General features: G+C 42.5%; 1 protein-coding gene across 1 annotated transcript; it reads left to right on the top strand.

The window, feature by feature from the left end:
- The first annotated feature begins 1393 nt into the window (after window positions 1-1393).
- On the top strand, window positions 1394-17833 carry LOC5569753 (branched-chain-amino-acid aminotransferase, cytosolic). The gene is made up of 6 exons (XM_021837836.1): window positions 1394-1891; window positions 11863-12084; window positions 12610-12819; window positions 13356-13890; window positions 13953-14107; window positions 15759-17833. The coding sequence occupies exons 1-6, from the start codon at window positions 1874-1876 to the stop codon at window positions 15945-15947; spliced, it is 1329 nt and encodes a 442-aa protein (XP_021693528.1). The 5' UTR covers window positions 1394-1873; the 3' UTR covers window positions 15948-17833.
- The last annotated feature ends 978 nt before the right edge of the window (window positions 17834-18811 follow it).

The raw sequence follows: 18811 nt of genomic DNA, 5'->3' as shown, positions 1-18811 counted from the left end.
GTATGGGATATCATGCCAACTTTGAAGAATATTCTAGATCTTTTGGATTTGTTTTTCATTTAGGTAAGAAACAATATTGTTTTAAGCTCTTACAATACTTTACTTTCCTGAATAAAGAGACGAAATAGAGATATTTTTATTTTCTTCGAGGGAGAAAAGAATTGTGATTTACGGTGCTTTATAAATTGTGTATTTTTCAAGAAGAACTTTGTGTTACCTAGTCTTCTATTTTTTTTTAATTTTTGTTTATTCAATACGACAACGAAAAAGTGCGTTCACGTTCATACTCATAATTTCGAGACTTTTATGGAAATTTTTTAAATGGCATTGAGAATATATTTGAAATGATTATCAAAAACAACTCGATCCTCTTGCTCTTATTTCTATAATTTTATGTATACTTCACATTCTCCTCCTAACGATAATTTCTCGATCATTTTTCGCAATATGTTGACCACATTTTGTTTTAATTTAGTTAATTTTAAGAACTGCACGCATTATAATCGAGTTTAAAACATCTAAGGAGTTGGTCATATAGCATGTAAAATGCATCATAGAAAGATGAATAAAATATGCACCTAATTAACAAATTATTAGTTCGATGAACCCCATATTTGATACTCTCTAAATCGTCATCCTTGTTTAAGCTACGTGCCAAACCCGTTCCCCGGACAACGCAGTAATTCAAAAGTTTAGAAAACAGATTGTCTTCCGCGTAGCGCCCGCCCGCCTAATCGCTATACGCCACACTTGAAAAAACACACTTTTCTGGCTATGACGTAGATCATCAGCATACGTTTGCAAAAAAAAAATCAAGTAGAAGTCGCAGTCAAGTCTTCTATGGTTAGTGGGTAAATATCTCCAACCAAACGGCCAACTGCACCGAATATTAATCAGTTTCGTGCGGTCTTCGAATTTTCGGCTCCCGCGATAAGAAATACGAACGTTTCCGATACTCGCACACTACTTCGGAATCTGAATCGTAGCAAACTGGTTTTTGAGGAGTGTGAGAGAATCCCGATCATTTATGGCGAATAACAATCAATAACTCGATCGTGCCTGTAAATCGCCTATAAAATTATTCAAAACAAGTAAACATCCGATTCCGATTGAAATGGATTGCATTTTGATTTCATCTCCGAGCGTCTTATCAGTGCAGTAAATAGGCGGCATTCATTGCAGTCAGCGACGAAACTGTTCACGACGCCTACTTCGCGCTCACACGGTAAGAGTTTTCGCTCGCCCGCTTCCTGCGCGCTCTCCTTCGCGATTCGTGCGATCCTCGCGTTGATGACGCGGCTCGCTCACTGATTAGAGAAGCTCTCGCGGCCCGTACCTGCGTAATCGCACGCTTATATACTTCGGTTCTGGGCGACTCGCCGAGTTATAATTTCGGCTGCGATCCTCCCGTTCAATTCAGTGTTAATTTGGTTCTTGAGGAGTCAACATCAGCTGGAAACTAGCTGAAACTAAAGTACAAACGAAAAAGCAATAGCTGCCTGTACCGAACAGAAAGAGTAATCGATTGCGTTGAGAGAGAGTTTTATGAACTTGAGGTTTTTTTTGTTGAATAAGTGCTTACTGGGAGTGTTTTCTGAGAGTTAAACGGAGCAAAAATCTGCAAAAAAGTCAAGGCCAAAAGGACTTGGTTAAGAGTGCGAACTGTGAGATCTGTAGTATCGGTAAAGAAGAAGTATTTTGGAAACCGGCTTGTATCGGTGTGTCGACACGAGGAAACGATCTCTGCGATAGCGACACAAGAAGAGAACAATCAATTTGCGGAGGTGATCGCAAACGAGATTCGATAAGCAGTGAGAGTGCGCGCGTTCGTGAGTGATCAAGTGTTCGTTAACGAAAAGGAAAGGTTGCAAACATGGTTCTAAGAAGCAAGGTGAGCAGGGTTCAGTTTTGAATTAATTTAATTTTCGCCGAGTTGGCTTACCTCGTTTTTTTGCAAGTCGGTCGGTCAGTGGTTCGGGGTTTTCAAGCATAAATTAGCTGAAGCAATGACAAAAAAAGGTTCAATGTAGATCAGCACAAGTCGATGATTGGTTGAGGGCAGGGCGATGAAGAAGGTTGGGAGGTAAACTGCTGTTTACATATTCAGAATCGAATGGGCAACCGAGCTTGTTAAAAAGCGTTATCGGTTAGACAGCTCTACGATAGACGGCGATGACCGAGTTGACGTCGGGCGTTCGGCTGTGTTGGTTGATATGGAAGCGCAGGCATTTTCGGCTATCACTCGATACGCACGTGGCCGGAGCCGTTGAGCGGGAGCGAACTGCCAAACGCGAGAGAACACGTGCTTTGTCGCGAGATATCAGCCAGCGTCTGGCGGCGCCCACCGGAGAGAAAGAGAAAGGGCCGCCGGGTTCAATGCTTCTAGAATGATCCGCGGCCTGCTTAGGTCAAGATTTGCAAGATCGGTTCGGCGTGGTGGGCGTGAAAGTAGGCCGTTTGAGCGATTGATAATCGATCACATGAAACGATACCGCTCTGCTGCTATGGATATGGTAATTGTCAATTGGCCTACTGGGTTGGCGATCGTACCCTTGGACGCGGAGCTTGGCTTTGTTCTGTCAATATTGTTGTTTACGTTTTTTTATAAGGTGGTAAACTAGAACGTTTTATTTTTGGACTTTAAATTTGGGGCAATGTCTAAGGTTGAAAATGAAAAACGTAAACAGCGTAATAGCGGAGTGCGTGAGGGACGATTAAATTTGTTTGTTTACCTACCGGCACTGCAGGACTAATGATTCTGTTTTCAACATTTCCATATCACAGGGCTGATCGAGTCAACTAGGGGCACTGAAGACTTTCTCGAAGTAAGCTAAAGTTTAGTTTGAAACAGGTTTCCCAAGAGACTTTTCACCAAAGATTGCTTCTTTCTTAACATATTCTCACCTGCATGAATCGAGATTGATCCAGAAGTTTCTTCCGTAGTACATGTCATCACATGGATACTACTTATATTACTACATTTGGTCCCTTGGTACTACATTCGCTACCCAAGTTACACTTTTCACGGCATACTAGATTTCTATTCCATTATGTGCCAAAATATTTTGGACAACTACAAGAGACTTTAAGGTCTTTATTTCATCATTGGTTCCTCGATACTACGCTGCATACTACGCTGGATGGTAGATCGTAGTACACTTTTCTTAGCATTCTAGATTTCGCTCTATTATCTCACGTGTCACTAACTTTTGGGCAACTGCAAGTAATATGGACATCTTTATTTTGTCTTTGATATAGTTGTCCAAAACCTAACTACTTCTCGGAGGTTTTTTCGCCAAAATTTTGTTACCTCCTTCAACTTCTCGTAACACTCGGCAATCAAACATTCTTAATGGTATCTTGATAAAGCTTTTGTTTGACGAAATTGAGTAAATAGTTAGCGGTTGAAGGACGTTAAAACATTGTTTACTTCAGTGTTTATCAAGGCACGGCTAAGGTACAACGCAATTCTCCGCTTTTTTCCCAAAATAACACTTTTTCCCCCATTCCCTGCGTTTGTTTTTTCGTCTATAATCAGCCCATCCCAGCTAAACATAGCTTGTTTTTTCCCGGCAGTGTGCCTACTGCGATCTGCAGTTTCTGCTGCACCAAACCGGCTCGATCGAGATAACCCGGTTCGAATCGGGTTCTCACTTTCAAGACCATCGGGAAGTGATCGTATCCCTAAGTGGCGACCTTCGGAAGCGTTGCTTTGCATCGCGGCAGTTTGTTGCACTCTCGGCTCGAATGTCGCGCGCCTACTACGTTCTAACTGTGACGTGCCCCGTTATGCAATATGGGTTTGGCCCCTGAGAGACACTCCCACCGCTTCCACTCTTGGTGCACATGACAATCGTTATCGCCTGAATGGTGTGGACGGATACGGCTTATCAGCAGATGCGTGACAGTTAGTTTTCTGGATTTTGGGTTTGACAGATAACGCAGATAACGCGTCATCGTCTAGACGACGCTAGTTGGTAATGCGTAGTATGCACCTGAAACGTAATGCGCTCAAGTAAAATTTCTCTTTTTTACCAAAGTAATTTTGACAGCCGATCCAGTATGAGCAAAGTGTCACTTTTACTTGCGGAATAATTGAGCGGCTCATTTTTCCGTACGGAAAAGTGACAGCTCCATTTGATTTGTACAGCAGGCGTTACCGACGTTATGAAATCAGCTCTACTTCTCAGCAGCGTACAGCTCAAGTAATTTCGGTAGCGAAATCATTCCTTGACCGTTTCTTGTCCTATCCTTTTGCACAGTACTTATGATCAGCGTACCGGCCATAATGCGTGTGAAGTTCAATCAGTTTAGTCGCAAAATTGTATCTGTTAATTGATAGTTTTGTGTGGATAACGTGTTTATGCAGATTCCTCCTAATGTTTAGAAAAATTTGGATATCTTACAGCTTCTATCAATATTCGCAGGTTTCCCTAAGAACCCTCAGCTTTTCCTTGCCAAATATTTTCACTTTTTGGCAAAATTTCAGTCGCGACTCTTTACCTCTAGTTCAAACCTTCAGATTCTTCATGAAATTATCAGTTTGCTCCCAAATTATTCGGTTATTTTTGAAATATTGTCTCTTAAACCCAGTTTTTTCTGTGAATTCTCAACTTCTTCTTTTTCTTGGCATTACGTCCTCACTAGGACAGAGCCTGCTTCTCAGTTTAAAAGTTAACTGAGAGTTTTCTTTGCTAAGTTGTCATTTTCACATTCGTATATCGTGTGGCAGGTACGATTATACTCTTTGCACAGGGAAGTCAAGAAAATTTCCTACCCGAAAAGACCCTGGACCGACCGGGAATCGAATCCAGACATCTTCAGCATGGCTTTGCTTAGTAGCCGCGGACTTTAACCACTCGGCTATGGAAGGTTTCAACTTCTTTTCGTATTCCACGAAAGCTTTCTTCCTTAAATAGTTACTAGTCTGTGACCACTTTTTCTAACTTTTTAAACGTACACTCTTGAATTCCTCTCAACATCACAAGCTTCCTTCCAAAATCCTCAATTTCTATCCAGATGACTTTTAACGAGCAGTGATGGCTGTCGCAAACAGGTTCGCTTTCTGGTAGGGACCAGTCAATTTAACGTATGGCTTGGGGTAATTTATATCCAGTTTTTTTACGAGCGCTAATGGCTGCCACAATCAGGCTCGCTTTCTGGTAGGGATCAAACGGTCCGACATTTGGGTTGGGTCGCTTGACAGCCAATCGATAAGTTTTTTATCGATCTTATCGATTGGCTATCAAACAACCCAAGCCAAATGTCAGATCGCCTAGTTCCTACCAGAAAGCGAGCTTTTTTGTGGCGGCTTTTAAAAAGCTGGATAAGCCTTTTCACGAAACATTTCAAATCAGCTGATTTTGAAGCACTTTGACAGTTCTTCTATGGAGATGACAGTCCCTTGTTTGCACCTGTCCTCTACCGATTTAAACAGATGCATGGACGGACCTGTCACTTGCAAAGGCCTATATAAGTAGGCCTTTTCATGAGACAGGCCCGTGTTTGCAATTGTTTCCATTGGTTGAGGACCGGTGCCTACAAGGGACTGTCATTTCCGTACAAGAACTGTTAAAGACCTTGAACGCACCCAAAACAAACGTCAAAACGTCTGATTCCTACAAAAAATCTACCAATCTTCAGCTTCTTTCGGGATTCTTCTCTACTCTTCGGAGTATTCAGCTTCTTTCTAACTCCCCAATTCCTCTATGCATATTCAGCTTACTTCTTAATTCTATAACCTATTACTATGACTCCGAGCTTCCTCTGAATCATTTGATTTCTTTGCATATGTTTAATTTCCTTTTGTAACACTCTGCTCCAAAAGTTGCAGCTTAACCAATTTTAAGATTATAGTCCTCAGCATTGTATAGAAAGATTTATCTTTTTCTGAAATATTTTGCTATATTTTACTATACACAGCTTTTTCTTTTGAGATTATATTCAGCTTCCATCCAAACCCGTAGCATCCTTCGAACACTACCAACATCCTTCCAAAATCCCCAAGTTTTCTGTAATGTCCTTCCCATCAGATCCATAAGCTTCTCTTCCCTCACCCAAAATCCCTAATTTGCTTCCAAAATTCAAAGTTTACTTTTGAAATTCTCCATCTGTCCACTAAAATCTTCAGGTTCCTCTACGAATTTCAACTTCCTGTTTGAAATCTGTATTTTTTTACTCTCCAAAAAACATTTTGCTGAAAAAGAATCACTCTGAAGCTTATTTTAGTGCGATAAACTATTGTTCCGCTACTAAAGTTACTTAGGTTTCAGCTTTCTCGCGGAATATTTTTCAGAAATTCTCAGTAACACATCAATCTTCCTTTCTTCTAGACTCATAAGCTTCCATCCCCAGTTATTTTACGAAGTCCCAAAATCTCTCTGGAGTTCACAGAAGAATCTTCAGCATACTTTCAAAATGCTTGGTTTCTTGCCAAATCCTTAATTTCTCTCTGAAATCTTTAATTCTCTGTTGAAGTTTCCAGTTTACTTTTCTTGAATTCAAGCTTCTCTCTTGAACCCCTAACATTGTCACAGCTTCATCCCGAAATTCTCTCGAAGGCACCCAGTTGTTTTCTTTCTAAGACCATCAGCATCCGTTTGAATTCCTCTGCTCCCTTCTGAAATCTTAAAATTATGTTGTAAAACACTACTTTATACCTAACCTCTTTTACTTCAAAAATACGGAAATTCCTCCTATAATCTTCCACTCTCATGTTCCCTCACTTTGTTTATGAAATATCTAGCTTCCTCCGAAACTCTCAGCTTGTATCGAAAATTCTTGTCTTTTTCTCCAAATGTATAAACTTTCTTTCATAATTATAAGCTTCCTTGAAAAATCCTGCATCTCTCCAGAAACCGTCAGTTTTCGTTCAATTTTGCAAACTTTATTCTAGATAACTGGATTCCTTTTGGAAAGCTCAAAATTATTCTGAAATTTTCAGATTTATTCTGAAGTTCGTACTTGTACTAGTTTTCTCATAGAATACCCATTTTTCAATCCTTAATTTCCTCACGCTCTCTCAACGCTATTCTCAAATACTCGACCGCCCTTGAAATTCCTAAACCTTCTATCTAAGTTTAAGCTTTTCCTCTGCAAACTCCAGCTTCCTAGCAAAATCTTTATCTTATATCTGGTTTCACTTCGATTTACTCAGCTTTCTTTATGGATCTAAATTCAAGCTGGTTAAATCCAAAATTATTAACGGATTTGCCTCACATTTTCTTAACCATTCCTTACGAACTTTTTCGTTTCTATAAAAAAATCCATTAGTTTCTTGGAAATTTCCACCATCATCAAGAACTCTTGATTGGTTCTCCAGGAAATGGTTGCAATAATTCCAATCTTCCTCTCCAGAGGTTGATTGTGAAACATGGTGCGAAATAACTACACTAACAACAGTCAAAGCTCATTCTGGCACCGAGCTCCTCCAAGCCTCGAACTTCTGCTTGTTAGCTGCACCGTCCTCCTTTTGATAAACTGCGCCGTCCTCCAAGCTCCTCCTGACTTTTGAGTTCCAGTTCTTACGAGCTCGTCCTCTGATCAACTAGCGCCGCACTTGTCCAGCCTCGTTGTCAGCATCTTGGCCTCCGACTCTTGGTTCCACTCCATCCTGTCTCCTCATCCAGGCGCTTCCACCGAACCGAACATCTGCCACCGAGCTCTTTTTGGCCTCCTGCACCGAGCTCCTGCTAGCCTGGTCAGCTGCGCCATCCTCCTCTTGGTCAACTGCGCCGACCTTCAAGCTCCTCCTGACTTTCGAGTTCCTCCAGCTCTTCCGAGCACGTCCTCCGATCATCCGCGGCCATGTCCAGCTTCATTCTCAGCATCTTGGCCTCCGACTCTTGGTTCCACTTCAGCCACCTCCCGTCCAGACTCCATTTCTCGTCCAGGCTTTACTCCCTCGTTGAGGTTCTGTCTCCTCGTCCAGGTCTTGCCTCCTCATCTAGGTCCTGTCACCTCGTCCAGGTCCTTCAGGAGTTTCTGGGTCCATAACCTGTTGGAATCAAACTCACTAACAACCAAGCTATCCGTTCCAACTGCAGGATACTGACTGATTTCGCTACCATGTCAGCACCTTGTCCAGGTTCTTCGGCTTGGTTCATCATCGATGTTACCTCAGCGTCCTCCATGCGTTTTTGGGCCCATAACCAATCGGAATTGAACTAACTAACAACCAGGCTATCCGTTTCAACCGTTTCAGCACGGATCAGACCGAAAGTGACCCGGAAAAAGAACGAACCGATTTTGCCCCCATTCTCCTTTGTTCCTTTTTCATCTTTATTATAACGCTTGACACGTGTCTTGCTTTGCGCGCCACGGTACACATGTGAACACAGCAAACACAGTTTGCTGCAGCACTGCACTCTCAGCATACACAACCAAACAACTAATTTTCCCCGCCCGTTTGTATACAGGCAGATGAAAGATAAAGAGAACAAGAAAATCGTTCTCCTTCTCTCTTATGAGAGAACCGAAAATAATGGTACATGTCAAACTTGACATGTACTGGAAACGTTGTTCTAAAATTTTCTTGTAGAGCGAAAGAGAGAAAATTTTGCCGTGACATGAACAATGGCCTAATCCACTGGTGTACTAAATTCGCTCGGTCTGAGAATTGTGACACTTGAGCGGGGCACGCTTCTGTATACTCTCCACGTGTTTCGGACCCGCTCAAGTGTCAAGATTCTTGAATCGAAAGAGTTTAGTACACCAGTGGATGATCTTATAACAAATCACATTTTGCCTCTTGCTTTTGGTTCGGGTAGGGGAAATCGGCCGAGCATATCGTGAGCTTCTAAGGAACAAGGCAGGTTCAGCCCGTTCAGTTCAGTTTTGGCTACAAAGTGCAATGAACCAGCCTTGCTAGGAAAAAGGTCATTCGAGGAACTGGCATTCGGGGAACCGACATTCGGAGAAACGGAGCACAATCACTTCGAAGATTCTGATCGCGATTGTTGATGTCTGTTCGTTTTATTATGCCGCAATAATTTTTGACGTCCAATCTTCTATTGGTTTAATCATAAATTTTGCCTTTTTTTAAAAATAGGTTGTTCTAAATATTTATACTTTTTAAAATTGTGTTATTTAGTAAAGCTAAATGTTAACCATTTTTATATTTTGCTGTTTTATCAATTCTTGCAAGACGTGCTGTTATAATGATAATTACTTCAGAACCTGCCTATATTCAACATATTTTATTTTGCACACGAATTATGCTATGAGAAGATTTTTTTGCTTTAGAGCACGAAAAACCATTTGCTCTCGTATATAGGCTAATATTGCATTATGCTGCAGTAATAGATCGTTGGATTAGAGCTTTTAATATTTGGCAAATATATTTTCCCTTCTTTTATCAATTGATTTTTGTTAAGTGTTACGTCCAAACTGGGACAGAACTTGATCTGCAGCGAAATATTTTACGAGCGTTCCCTTCACTAATAACTGCGAACTTTCTTTGCCAATTTACTATTTTCAAATATGTGAAAATTATTATTCCAAAAAGATCTTTATCCAGGCCCATCACGATTTTTATTTAGTAATGCTCTCTAATGTCACAACAATTTTTGACATTCATAGCTTGGAAAATCTTTGAACGAACACCACCAATTTTTTTTTCTATGGGCCCGGTGGTGTTGATCTCGTTAAAAGCATAAAAAATGCCGATATTTATTCTAAGTCAATCATTATGCCAAACGGCCATTATGCCAAATGACCATTATGCCAAACGACTTCATGCCAAACGGCTTTATGCCAAACGACCTTATGCCAAACGGGGTACAATCGTCCAAGTGACTCTATCTGATTGCAAGAACTTTGTTGGTATCTTGAAGTGCATGTGACAACTCTATAATGTTCTACAGGGATTCTCGGTTGTCCTAAAACTTCTACAGTAATTTCGATAACGCTTGAATCTTAGGTATATCTGTCGTACTCTAGGGAGTTCTACTGGAACCATTTATTTGCTGTCAGAATATGTTTCAGTCGATACATGAGATTCAAGGCTGCCTATGGTGACGAGTGTCCATAGACAAAAATGGGAATTGGAAATGGAAGTTCAGAGGGTTCTACAGTTCTCCAAGTTATTCTACCAGATTGTAATACTTATTGTGATGAGATTTATGTTGAAATCAGTCCGAGAATCATGGAAGTTCTATAGAAATTTCGCTGATTCAGTCTTTCTGTCGTACTCCAGAGTTTCGCTTAGGTCTTGATGTTTCTGAAGATCTAGGATATTCTGAACAGCTTACACTGTCCTCCTGGGTAAAAACAGCAGTGTAGGAATGCAGTTTACACCCTTGAGCAGTGTAGGAATGCAGTTTTCTTGGGCTCTGTAAGCACTGCGATAAACTGATCTTTGAAACCAAAAGCTTTTTTTCTATTTGCTTCATATCAATCTAAACATTTTTGTTAGATTTTAGTAATTTTTGCTGCCTTATCTTGCTTTCAGATCTTCTCGTAATCGTGAATTTCTGTAAGAATCTCTTGACATCTTCTAAGATCCATAACCTTCAGTAGAGGTTATAAGATTGGTTGGTATACTGTAGGGTTTCAGACGGATTCTGTAAATGTTTAGAACCTTGTCTGGAATCCAAGAATTTCTGTCTTATCCATGTAGTTCTGCTAGAACTTTATCTTCACATTTCCTCCATCATAAAGAACTTTCCAACCAACATGAAACCATGGAACTTTCCTTCCCGAAAGCCATGAACCACTTGACTCCCAATTGAAGCCGAAGGTGTTCGTCAATAATCCAATTTGGAGCGCGCTGCAATTGGGGGTTGCCATCCGGGCCGGGCTACCTAGTTGCGAATAGCAATTTACCTCACTTAAACGTCTCCAATGGGCAGAATAAGTGCACTTTTCCAATCAAACCCTGTGCCTGTGTGCAACAACAATATCTATGTACGGTCCGACATCTTTGTGCGGCGAAGAGAGCAGTAGGCCGATCAGCGGCGGGTCAATGTCAACCATCACTCTCGGGCTATCTCAGTAGGCCGTCGCCATGCTCGTCATCGGCGCGATCGTTGCTGTGGTCCGTTCTTAATGGCGGAAAAGGAAAATAAGCATCAATTGAGTTGTTGTGATAGTTTCGTTATAAATAACAGCTTGTTTTCTGTTGTTGCGTTACGCCCCGGGGAGGCGTGTTTTGCGTAAAGTTATAGGACGAAAACAGAATCGTGCGTTAGCTGTCAAACAGCACGCGCAGGGGTGTGCCGTACGACGGGCAGGGCTGCTCTTATCAAGCGAACGATTGTTGTTTTTGTAATCGTTCGAACGAAAATAAGCATCCTATCAGTTCCAATTTTTTTTTTGCCATGGCAACAAAGCTGTGGCTTTGTTGCGCTTGCTTTGATGATGGAATCAACCGCGCCTTCCGTTATCAGGGGGGCAGTTTTTCGCCAGAAAATGGCTGCTGCTGACCTTTTTGTTTGCGGGAGTCAAGTAAGCCGGCTTACTGAGATTGGTTTCCGTCAGCAAAGCTGTCAATCTCTGCGCGTGCTTTGATTTGCTGCTGTGTGGCTTATGTAGGGGAAGATAAGGACAGATTTGCAAGCGCAACGTCACCAGGAGGATTGGCTGCGGCTGTGTTATCACAACCTAGTCTCGTGCGTCACATGTAGCCGTGTCGCGCGATGGAAACTTTGAGCGATAACGCAAATTAGGCAACTGTAACCATAGTCTGACCGACAACCGGTGGTTTCAAGAGCAAAAAAGGTGCCGACCTTATCAACCCAGTAACCTGCTGTTACTGAATTCGCTCGAGGCCCATAAAATGCCACCGGGCTCTTATCTCGCCGATTACACCGACGACTTCTAACCAGTTTTTCAATGCTTCTATCATTCGTGGTTTCTTTGCAGAGCTTTGCCCGCTACATCTTCCAGAACCAGCACAAACTGATTCAGCAACTGCTGCAAACACAGCAACTGCAGATCCGGCTGTGCAGCGGTGGTTCGCAGCAGATCCAGCAAGCGCTGCGCGTCGAGGAGGATGATATGCCGAAGATTTCGCAGGCCGCTCCGGTAGCGGCCCCGTTTCCGATGACGCTTGAGCACGCGCCGGACGTCGGCGAACAGTTCCGGGTAAGTACAGAGAAGCTAGTAGTTAGAAGCTACGACGCCACACTCTAGATAGGGTGGCGACGGCGTAATGACCCTGAACTTGATTGTGGCTGCATTTGCATTCGGCAGCTAGCTGTTGTTGTTACGAATTAATTCATAGGCGTACAACTACGCCAAACTGTGACGTTTCCGAAGCGAAACCTTTGTCGAAGCTGTTGACCTGTTTGTAACTCTGAGTTGTGCTAAGCGGGTGATCGTGGTGACATCACTACCTTAGAAAGTAAATGAACTTTGTAGAGCTGTTGAGCTTATTTGAATACAATTAACGAGCTTCGCGTGCCTCGTTCCCATTACGCTGGTTTCAATTCGTTTTGTTCTACGCTTTAACTGCGTAGATCAACGATCTGAACTATCGTTGTAAGGACGTGGCCTGCGTAACAACTTCAGTTCAGCGACTAACCCATAATCAAGTCATGGTTTGCTGCGATCAGCGAAAGCGGTGCATTCTAATTAATTCATGTTCTTATTTCTTCCATTTCTCCTCAGTATGCGGATCTCTCGGTGCGTCTGGCCGCCCCGCACGAGCTCTCCCCGAAACCGGACACCGACGATATGGCCTTCGGCAAGTACTTCACCGACCACATGCTCAAAATTGCGTACCACAAGCGACTGGGCGGCTGGCAGAAGCCGGAAATCACCCCGATGGAAACGCTGAACCTGCACCCTGCCGCCAAGGTGTTCCACTATGCCGTCGAGGTAAGCATTAGCATCGGTAACGGTGCTAATTGGTGTGGTGATCGTTTAGCATGTCAAATGGGCGGCAATTGAAGGGAACTACCGGTGCTGATATGGAAACTTTTGACCCCGACCGAGAGCTGCGAGCGAGATGAATGGGGATCGATTGGCGATAAACATGTTGTTGTTGTTTTTTTCACATTAATTATTATCAATGGGTTGATTGAGCGGCGATAGTGGTCGATCTGCGGATCGACCGTTACTGATCATCAAGAAACTTTATTTTTGGAATCAGATCAACCGTTTACTTGTTCGATGGAATCAGCTGATTCTGAATATTCGACTTCAGTTGTCATTGGTTAATTACTTCTTCAAATTGGCAACACTGCTGTCACTTTCGACAATTGCTTTAAAACTTAATGCACGTTGTCTGGGATTCCGATTGGGATTTCATTCCACCTATTCTATAGCTCCGCCTACTCGATCTCACACTCTCTCGCACTGCTCAAATCAAGCCTCGCTCACTCTCTCATCCTATCAATCCCTTCCCATTCCAGCTGTTCGAAGGCATGAAGGCGTACCGCGGAGTGGACGGCCGGATCCGTCTCTTCCGTCCGAACATGAACATGGCCCGCATGAACATCACCGCGTACCGCTCCGGCCTACCGACCTTCGAGGGCGGCGAACTCATCAAAGCCATGTCCCGCTTGATCCAGATCGACTCGGAGTGGGTACCGCACACCGAATCGGCCAGCCTGTACATTCGCCCTACCCTGATCGGTATCGAGCCCACGCTGGGCGTGGCCTCCTCAGACTCTGCCCTCCTCTACACGATACTGTCCCCCGTTGGAGCGTACTTCAAGCCGGGAAGCGGCGGTCTGAAGCTGTACGCCAACCCGAACTATACCCGCGCTTGGCACGGAGGGGTCGGCGATCGTAAGGTCGGATCCAACTACGGACCGACCATCCACGTCCAGAAGGAAGCCCTGAAGGAGGGATGCCACCAGGTGCTGTGGCTGTACGGCGATCAGCACGAGTTGACCGAGGTCGGCGTGATGAACATCTTCATGCTGTACGTCAAGGAGAATGGAGGTAAGATGGACGCTTCTAAGGCAATCTCGGAGAAGACTCTAATCGTTGCTTTTGGGTTTCAGAACGGGAACTGCTCACGCCGCCGTTGGATGGCCTGATTCTGCCGGGAATTACTCGCGATTCGATCCTCCGGTTATGTCGCCAGTGGGGAGAGTTCAGCGTCAAGGAGCAGAAGTTCACGATGACGATGGTGCAGCAGTTGGCCAAGGAGGGACGGGTAAGTGTCGATCGATAAGCGTTGGAAGATGTTGCGGGATATTTTTTTCTAGGCGCGATTCTGACCAGAATCTATAAGAAATTTTGATCGTAATTTGATTGGGATGATGTATCAGAAAGCAAACCGGATTTCGGTCAGAACTTTTATGAGATTTCAATAAAAATCCTGACCAGATTTCGGTTGGAAGCCTAACCGGATTACAATCAAATTCTAAAACAAATTCGTTAGGATGCTCAAATGACTTTCATTTAAAATCTCCGGAGAAATTGGTTCGAAAAACCCAAACAGATTTGTTTACTTTCTGACAAACTTTCGTTTGAAATGTCAACTGGATTTCATTCAAAATCTCTACTGAATTGCGTTTCCCATTTAATTTCGTTCGAAATCTCAATTGGATTACAAATCCTTATTAGATTGTTCTGACCGTGTTTCTACCAGGTTTCGTTCGAAAACCTGACTAGATTTCGTTCGAAACCCTTTCAAGATTGCGTTCGGAATGTTATCCGGATTTCATTTGAAATTATCCAACCAGATTTCGAATGAAATTCTGATCAAATGTCATTCAAAATCTTGACTAGAGCTCATACAAAATTCTGAACGGATTTCGGCCGAAACTCTGATCATTGCAATCTGAATCTGATGGCAGTTGAAATCCTTACCAGATTTCATTTCAGTCGAAATTCTGACCGGATTTCATTTCAGTCGACATCTTAATCACTTTACGGTCGAAGTTCGATATTTTTTTTGAAATTCTGAATGGACTTTGGTCTAAATACTGTCCGGATTCCGTTCAGAATCTCAACCATATTTCGGATGGAAATATGATCAAATTTCGATCGGAGTACTGAAAAAAATTCAAAATCATGATCCTGACCGAATTTTGGTTGGATCGAAATTCTAATCAAATTGCGGTCAAAATACTGACCGAATTTCAATTGAACTCCTGATCAAATTTCTATCGAAATCTTCACCAAATTTCTATAGAAATCATGACTGCATTTAGGCCAGAATGCTAATCATATTGCGGTCGAAATCCTGACCAAATTTCGGTCGAAATCTGAACCGTATTTTGGTCAAAATCCTCAATAGATTTCGGACAAAATCTTGAATGGATTTGGGTTGGAATATTTACAAAAGTCGGGTCGTAAGAATCCTGACTAAATTTCGATTCAAAATTTAACCAAATTTCGATCGGAACCCTGACCGGATTCAGTCAAAAATTTGACCTTATTTCTGTGGGAATACTTATTGAATTTCGGTCGAAATTTTGATCCAATTGCGAAATCGTGACCAAAGTTTGGTCGAAATCCCAACCAATTTATAGTCGAAATTTCTGTCTAAATTTAAACCGGATTTCGGTAAAAATGCTGACCGGATTTCGGTTGGAATCCTGACCGTGTTTCAATCAAGCTCCTGGTCGAATTTCAGCTGAAATTTTGGTCAAAATCCTGACCGACTTTTGTTCGAAATGCTGACCGAAAGTTGAAATCTCTAGCCGGATTTTGGTCGAACTAGAACTAGAGAACTAGGCGGAATCCTGACCGAAAATCATAGCTCTAACATTTGTAATGAATCCCGCTGCAAAACCCTTTTCACATCCATAACATAACCTAACGTAAATCTCTTTTCTCTTCCTTTCTTCCCCATTCAGTTGCTGGAAATGTTCGGCGCTGGTACGGCCGCCGTCATCAGCCCGATCGAGCACATCGCCTACATGGGCGATGAGATCCACATCCCGACCGAGAGCCATCAGGCACCCATCTACCGGCGGTTGTACGACACCCTGACCGGCATCCAGTACGGCAAGATCGAGCACGAGTGGGCTCCAGTTATAGCATAAGCACCCCCCTCCCCCTTAAACTACTTCTCTACTACGATCCTATAGGTGAATCAGTACTATTTTCTGTGGAACGAATGAGTGACAGTGAGTGACTGAATGAGTGCGTAGACGAGTCTTCCAGGTTAGGTAGAGTTGTGCGCTATCGCATGATAGTGCACGTTACAAGAATACAGTTTAGGAGAGGAAAAAGACACTTTTAGGTGAGAGAACGGGACAGGTAAGAATGCATGTTAGTATGAGGTAAGGTTAGGATTAGACGCAGTGAAGGAAGTTTGTTCCTTGAATTTTGCGTTGATAGTAAGATTACTCTCAAATACACACGCACACAAGTCGTTGTGTGATTTGGGCGAGTGGAAGACCGCGGAAGGTTTCAGGCGATGGAAGCAAACCGATTGTGATTTATTTGTTTCTAAAGTTGTTATTCTATAGTTAGACAAAATACAAGTTATTTGTTCACAAATAGATCTACTTAATGTTAACGTTGAACATCGAATACCGGAACTATGGAACCATCCGAAGAAACTAACATATCAAAATTGCGTGCAGGCATTTACTAGAATACGTACCGCTTCTAGGTTATGTTCAACCTATCAAGCTCAATATTTAGCAAGACTTCCAATATTTAGATCGCATAAGGTATAGAACAGTGATAATCAGACTTTGAAGTATGCCGCAAACAATGTGAACAGAACTCAGGAAAGCGTGGGAAAAGATTTCAGTGGTTGTCACATTTTATCCCATTGGCAGACCCCTTCCCAGCCCACAAAAAAATCTTCCAAACGCCCACCTCAACCCAGTATCAGAACGAAACCTCAAAAAACGTAAAACCTCTGCTTCCCAATCCCAGCAGATGATTGAAATCGGACAGAACCAAATTAACCCTCTTCCCGCAAAAGTTGTTGCATATCTCTATGAAGAAAAATGATTGATAACGATTATCACACGAGATGCGACAACCGGCGAAAGCGCCCTTGCGCGCTTCGAATCATACTGCGAAAGCACCGCCGCATCTGCGCTGTGCTTTCGAATCGGAAATATTTCACTGAAATGTTTCTCCCACCAGCCGCCATGATGGCTTGCAAGCAATTTGCAAGCGGTACAGTACACAGTTGATTTGCAGCGGTACGTTGGCGCGCGCAAAACGTGAGAAGCGACACGTGGCACTGGGTGCTTTGATCCAATAAAAGCACAGCTTGCTACGACCGTGATAACTTTAACTTTAAAGCAAATACGAAATTGACAAAATGGCATTTATTAACTCTACCGTTACAATAAAAAAAACCATTATCTCTATAATCATTTTGGTGTGTTTTGCGCGTGAATCTGGCGATGTAGACTTCGGTTGCCCTCTTCGCAAAGCTCAGGTAGAATTCACACTTTACATTAACCACATTAAAATTACATATGTATGTTTTTTAGTTTCATTTTTCGAATTTTTATGTTCTGTAAATTATGTTATTCCAAAACCACTCGCGGAACCCGAAAGCAGTAGTTTGTCGTACAAAACGAAAAAAGTGCATTTCCAGGTTGTAAATAGGAATAATTTGTTCGGTTTAGTAGGGAAACTAAGTTTCCGAAGGGCCTGCGTTAAGCGGGTGCAATTCGCGCTCCGGTGATCATTTTGGTGCCAAACGGCTTTGACCCTTTGGAGACGAAAAGGACATGGAAGGAGCGCGAAGGTGCCCTACCCTGGCCCGAAACAGTAGTAGTACAAGTGTGTTATACGAAGATGCCTTATACGACTAGATCTTCTTTTTATTAACTTTTATTTTGCGCTAGGTTTTAGTGTAGTAGCTTTTCTACTAGTAGGTAAGAGACGCTTTTTTGTATTAAATCGAAAACTGATGGAAGTGAAAATAAAGCAAATTATTTTTTCTCAGCTAAAACATGATTTATGATCAACAGAGATATCACAGCCCTAGTTGTTAAGTATATAGACTGGCCAAAAATTCATAAAACAGTTACCCTTACCCTTTTAAGGAGAACATTTACTGGAATCCATAGTGTTAGAATAGGAGTTTTTTTTCCTTTGTGAGGACATGATACCACTGCGACCATTTAATTGATCTATTGTGGTGCTATCCTCTTTGCCGTACTGTAGAAATATGCTAACAGTTTTATCGAATTTACCACGGACTATAATAACAATATCATCTGCAAACCCAATTATTTCGAATCCTTGATGCTTTAGCTTTATAAGTAGATCATCAACAATCAGCGACCAGAGAAGAGGGGGTCGTTAGGCTTAATGCCGTTAGGCCTAATGTCGTTAGGCCGAAAGGGCCGTTAGGCCGAAAGTATCGTTAGGCCGAAATAACATTTAATCATTTACTACGATTTCAAATGGTCAACACATTCATCAGTGTTTTTTCCTTCTTTTAATCAAAGGCTGTTCTTTCTAGTTATATTTCACTGCGGTTATTGTGGGATTCTAGGTTCATTAGAACTATCGACCATTTTCGGTCTAATGACCCTTTCGGCCTAACGACCCTTTCGGCCTAACGACCCTTTCGGCCTAACGGTATTCGGCCTAATGGCCTTCGGCCTAACGACATTCGGCCTAACGGCATTCGGCCTAATGGGATAGAACCCTTGCGACAGCCTTGAACAGCTGTTACCTTCAAAACTGAATCTCCTAGATATACTGATATTTTCTTTCTAGATAGCATCTCTTCTATCCGCTCAATTATTTTTTCAGGCAAGCCGATTTCTCGATTTCTCGATCTCATCGATGTAAAACTAGCGTTGTCAAACGCGCCTTCGACATCAAGAAAAGCAGCCAGTATTATCTCCGTAGTATCAACAGTTTTTTTTTTTTAATTTGAAACCAGTGATGGAGAGCCGAAAGTGTTGACTAACCAGTT

The sequence above is a fragment of the Aedes aegypti genome, chromosome 1, assembly GCF_002204515.2.
Source record: "Aedes aegypti strain LVP_AGWG chromosome 1, AaegL5.0 Primary Assembly, whole genome shotgun sequence".
In the NCBI taxonomy this organism is placed as follows: Eukaryota; Metazoa; Arthropoda; class Insecta; order Diptera; family Culicidae; genus Aedes; species Aedes aegypti.
The sequence above is the reverse complement of the archived record's forward strand: the minus strand, read 5'-3'. Positions and strand labels throughout refer to the sequence as shown.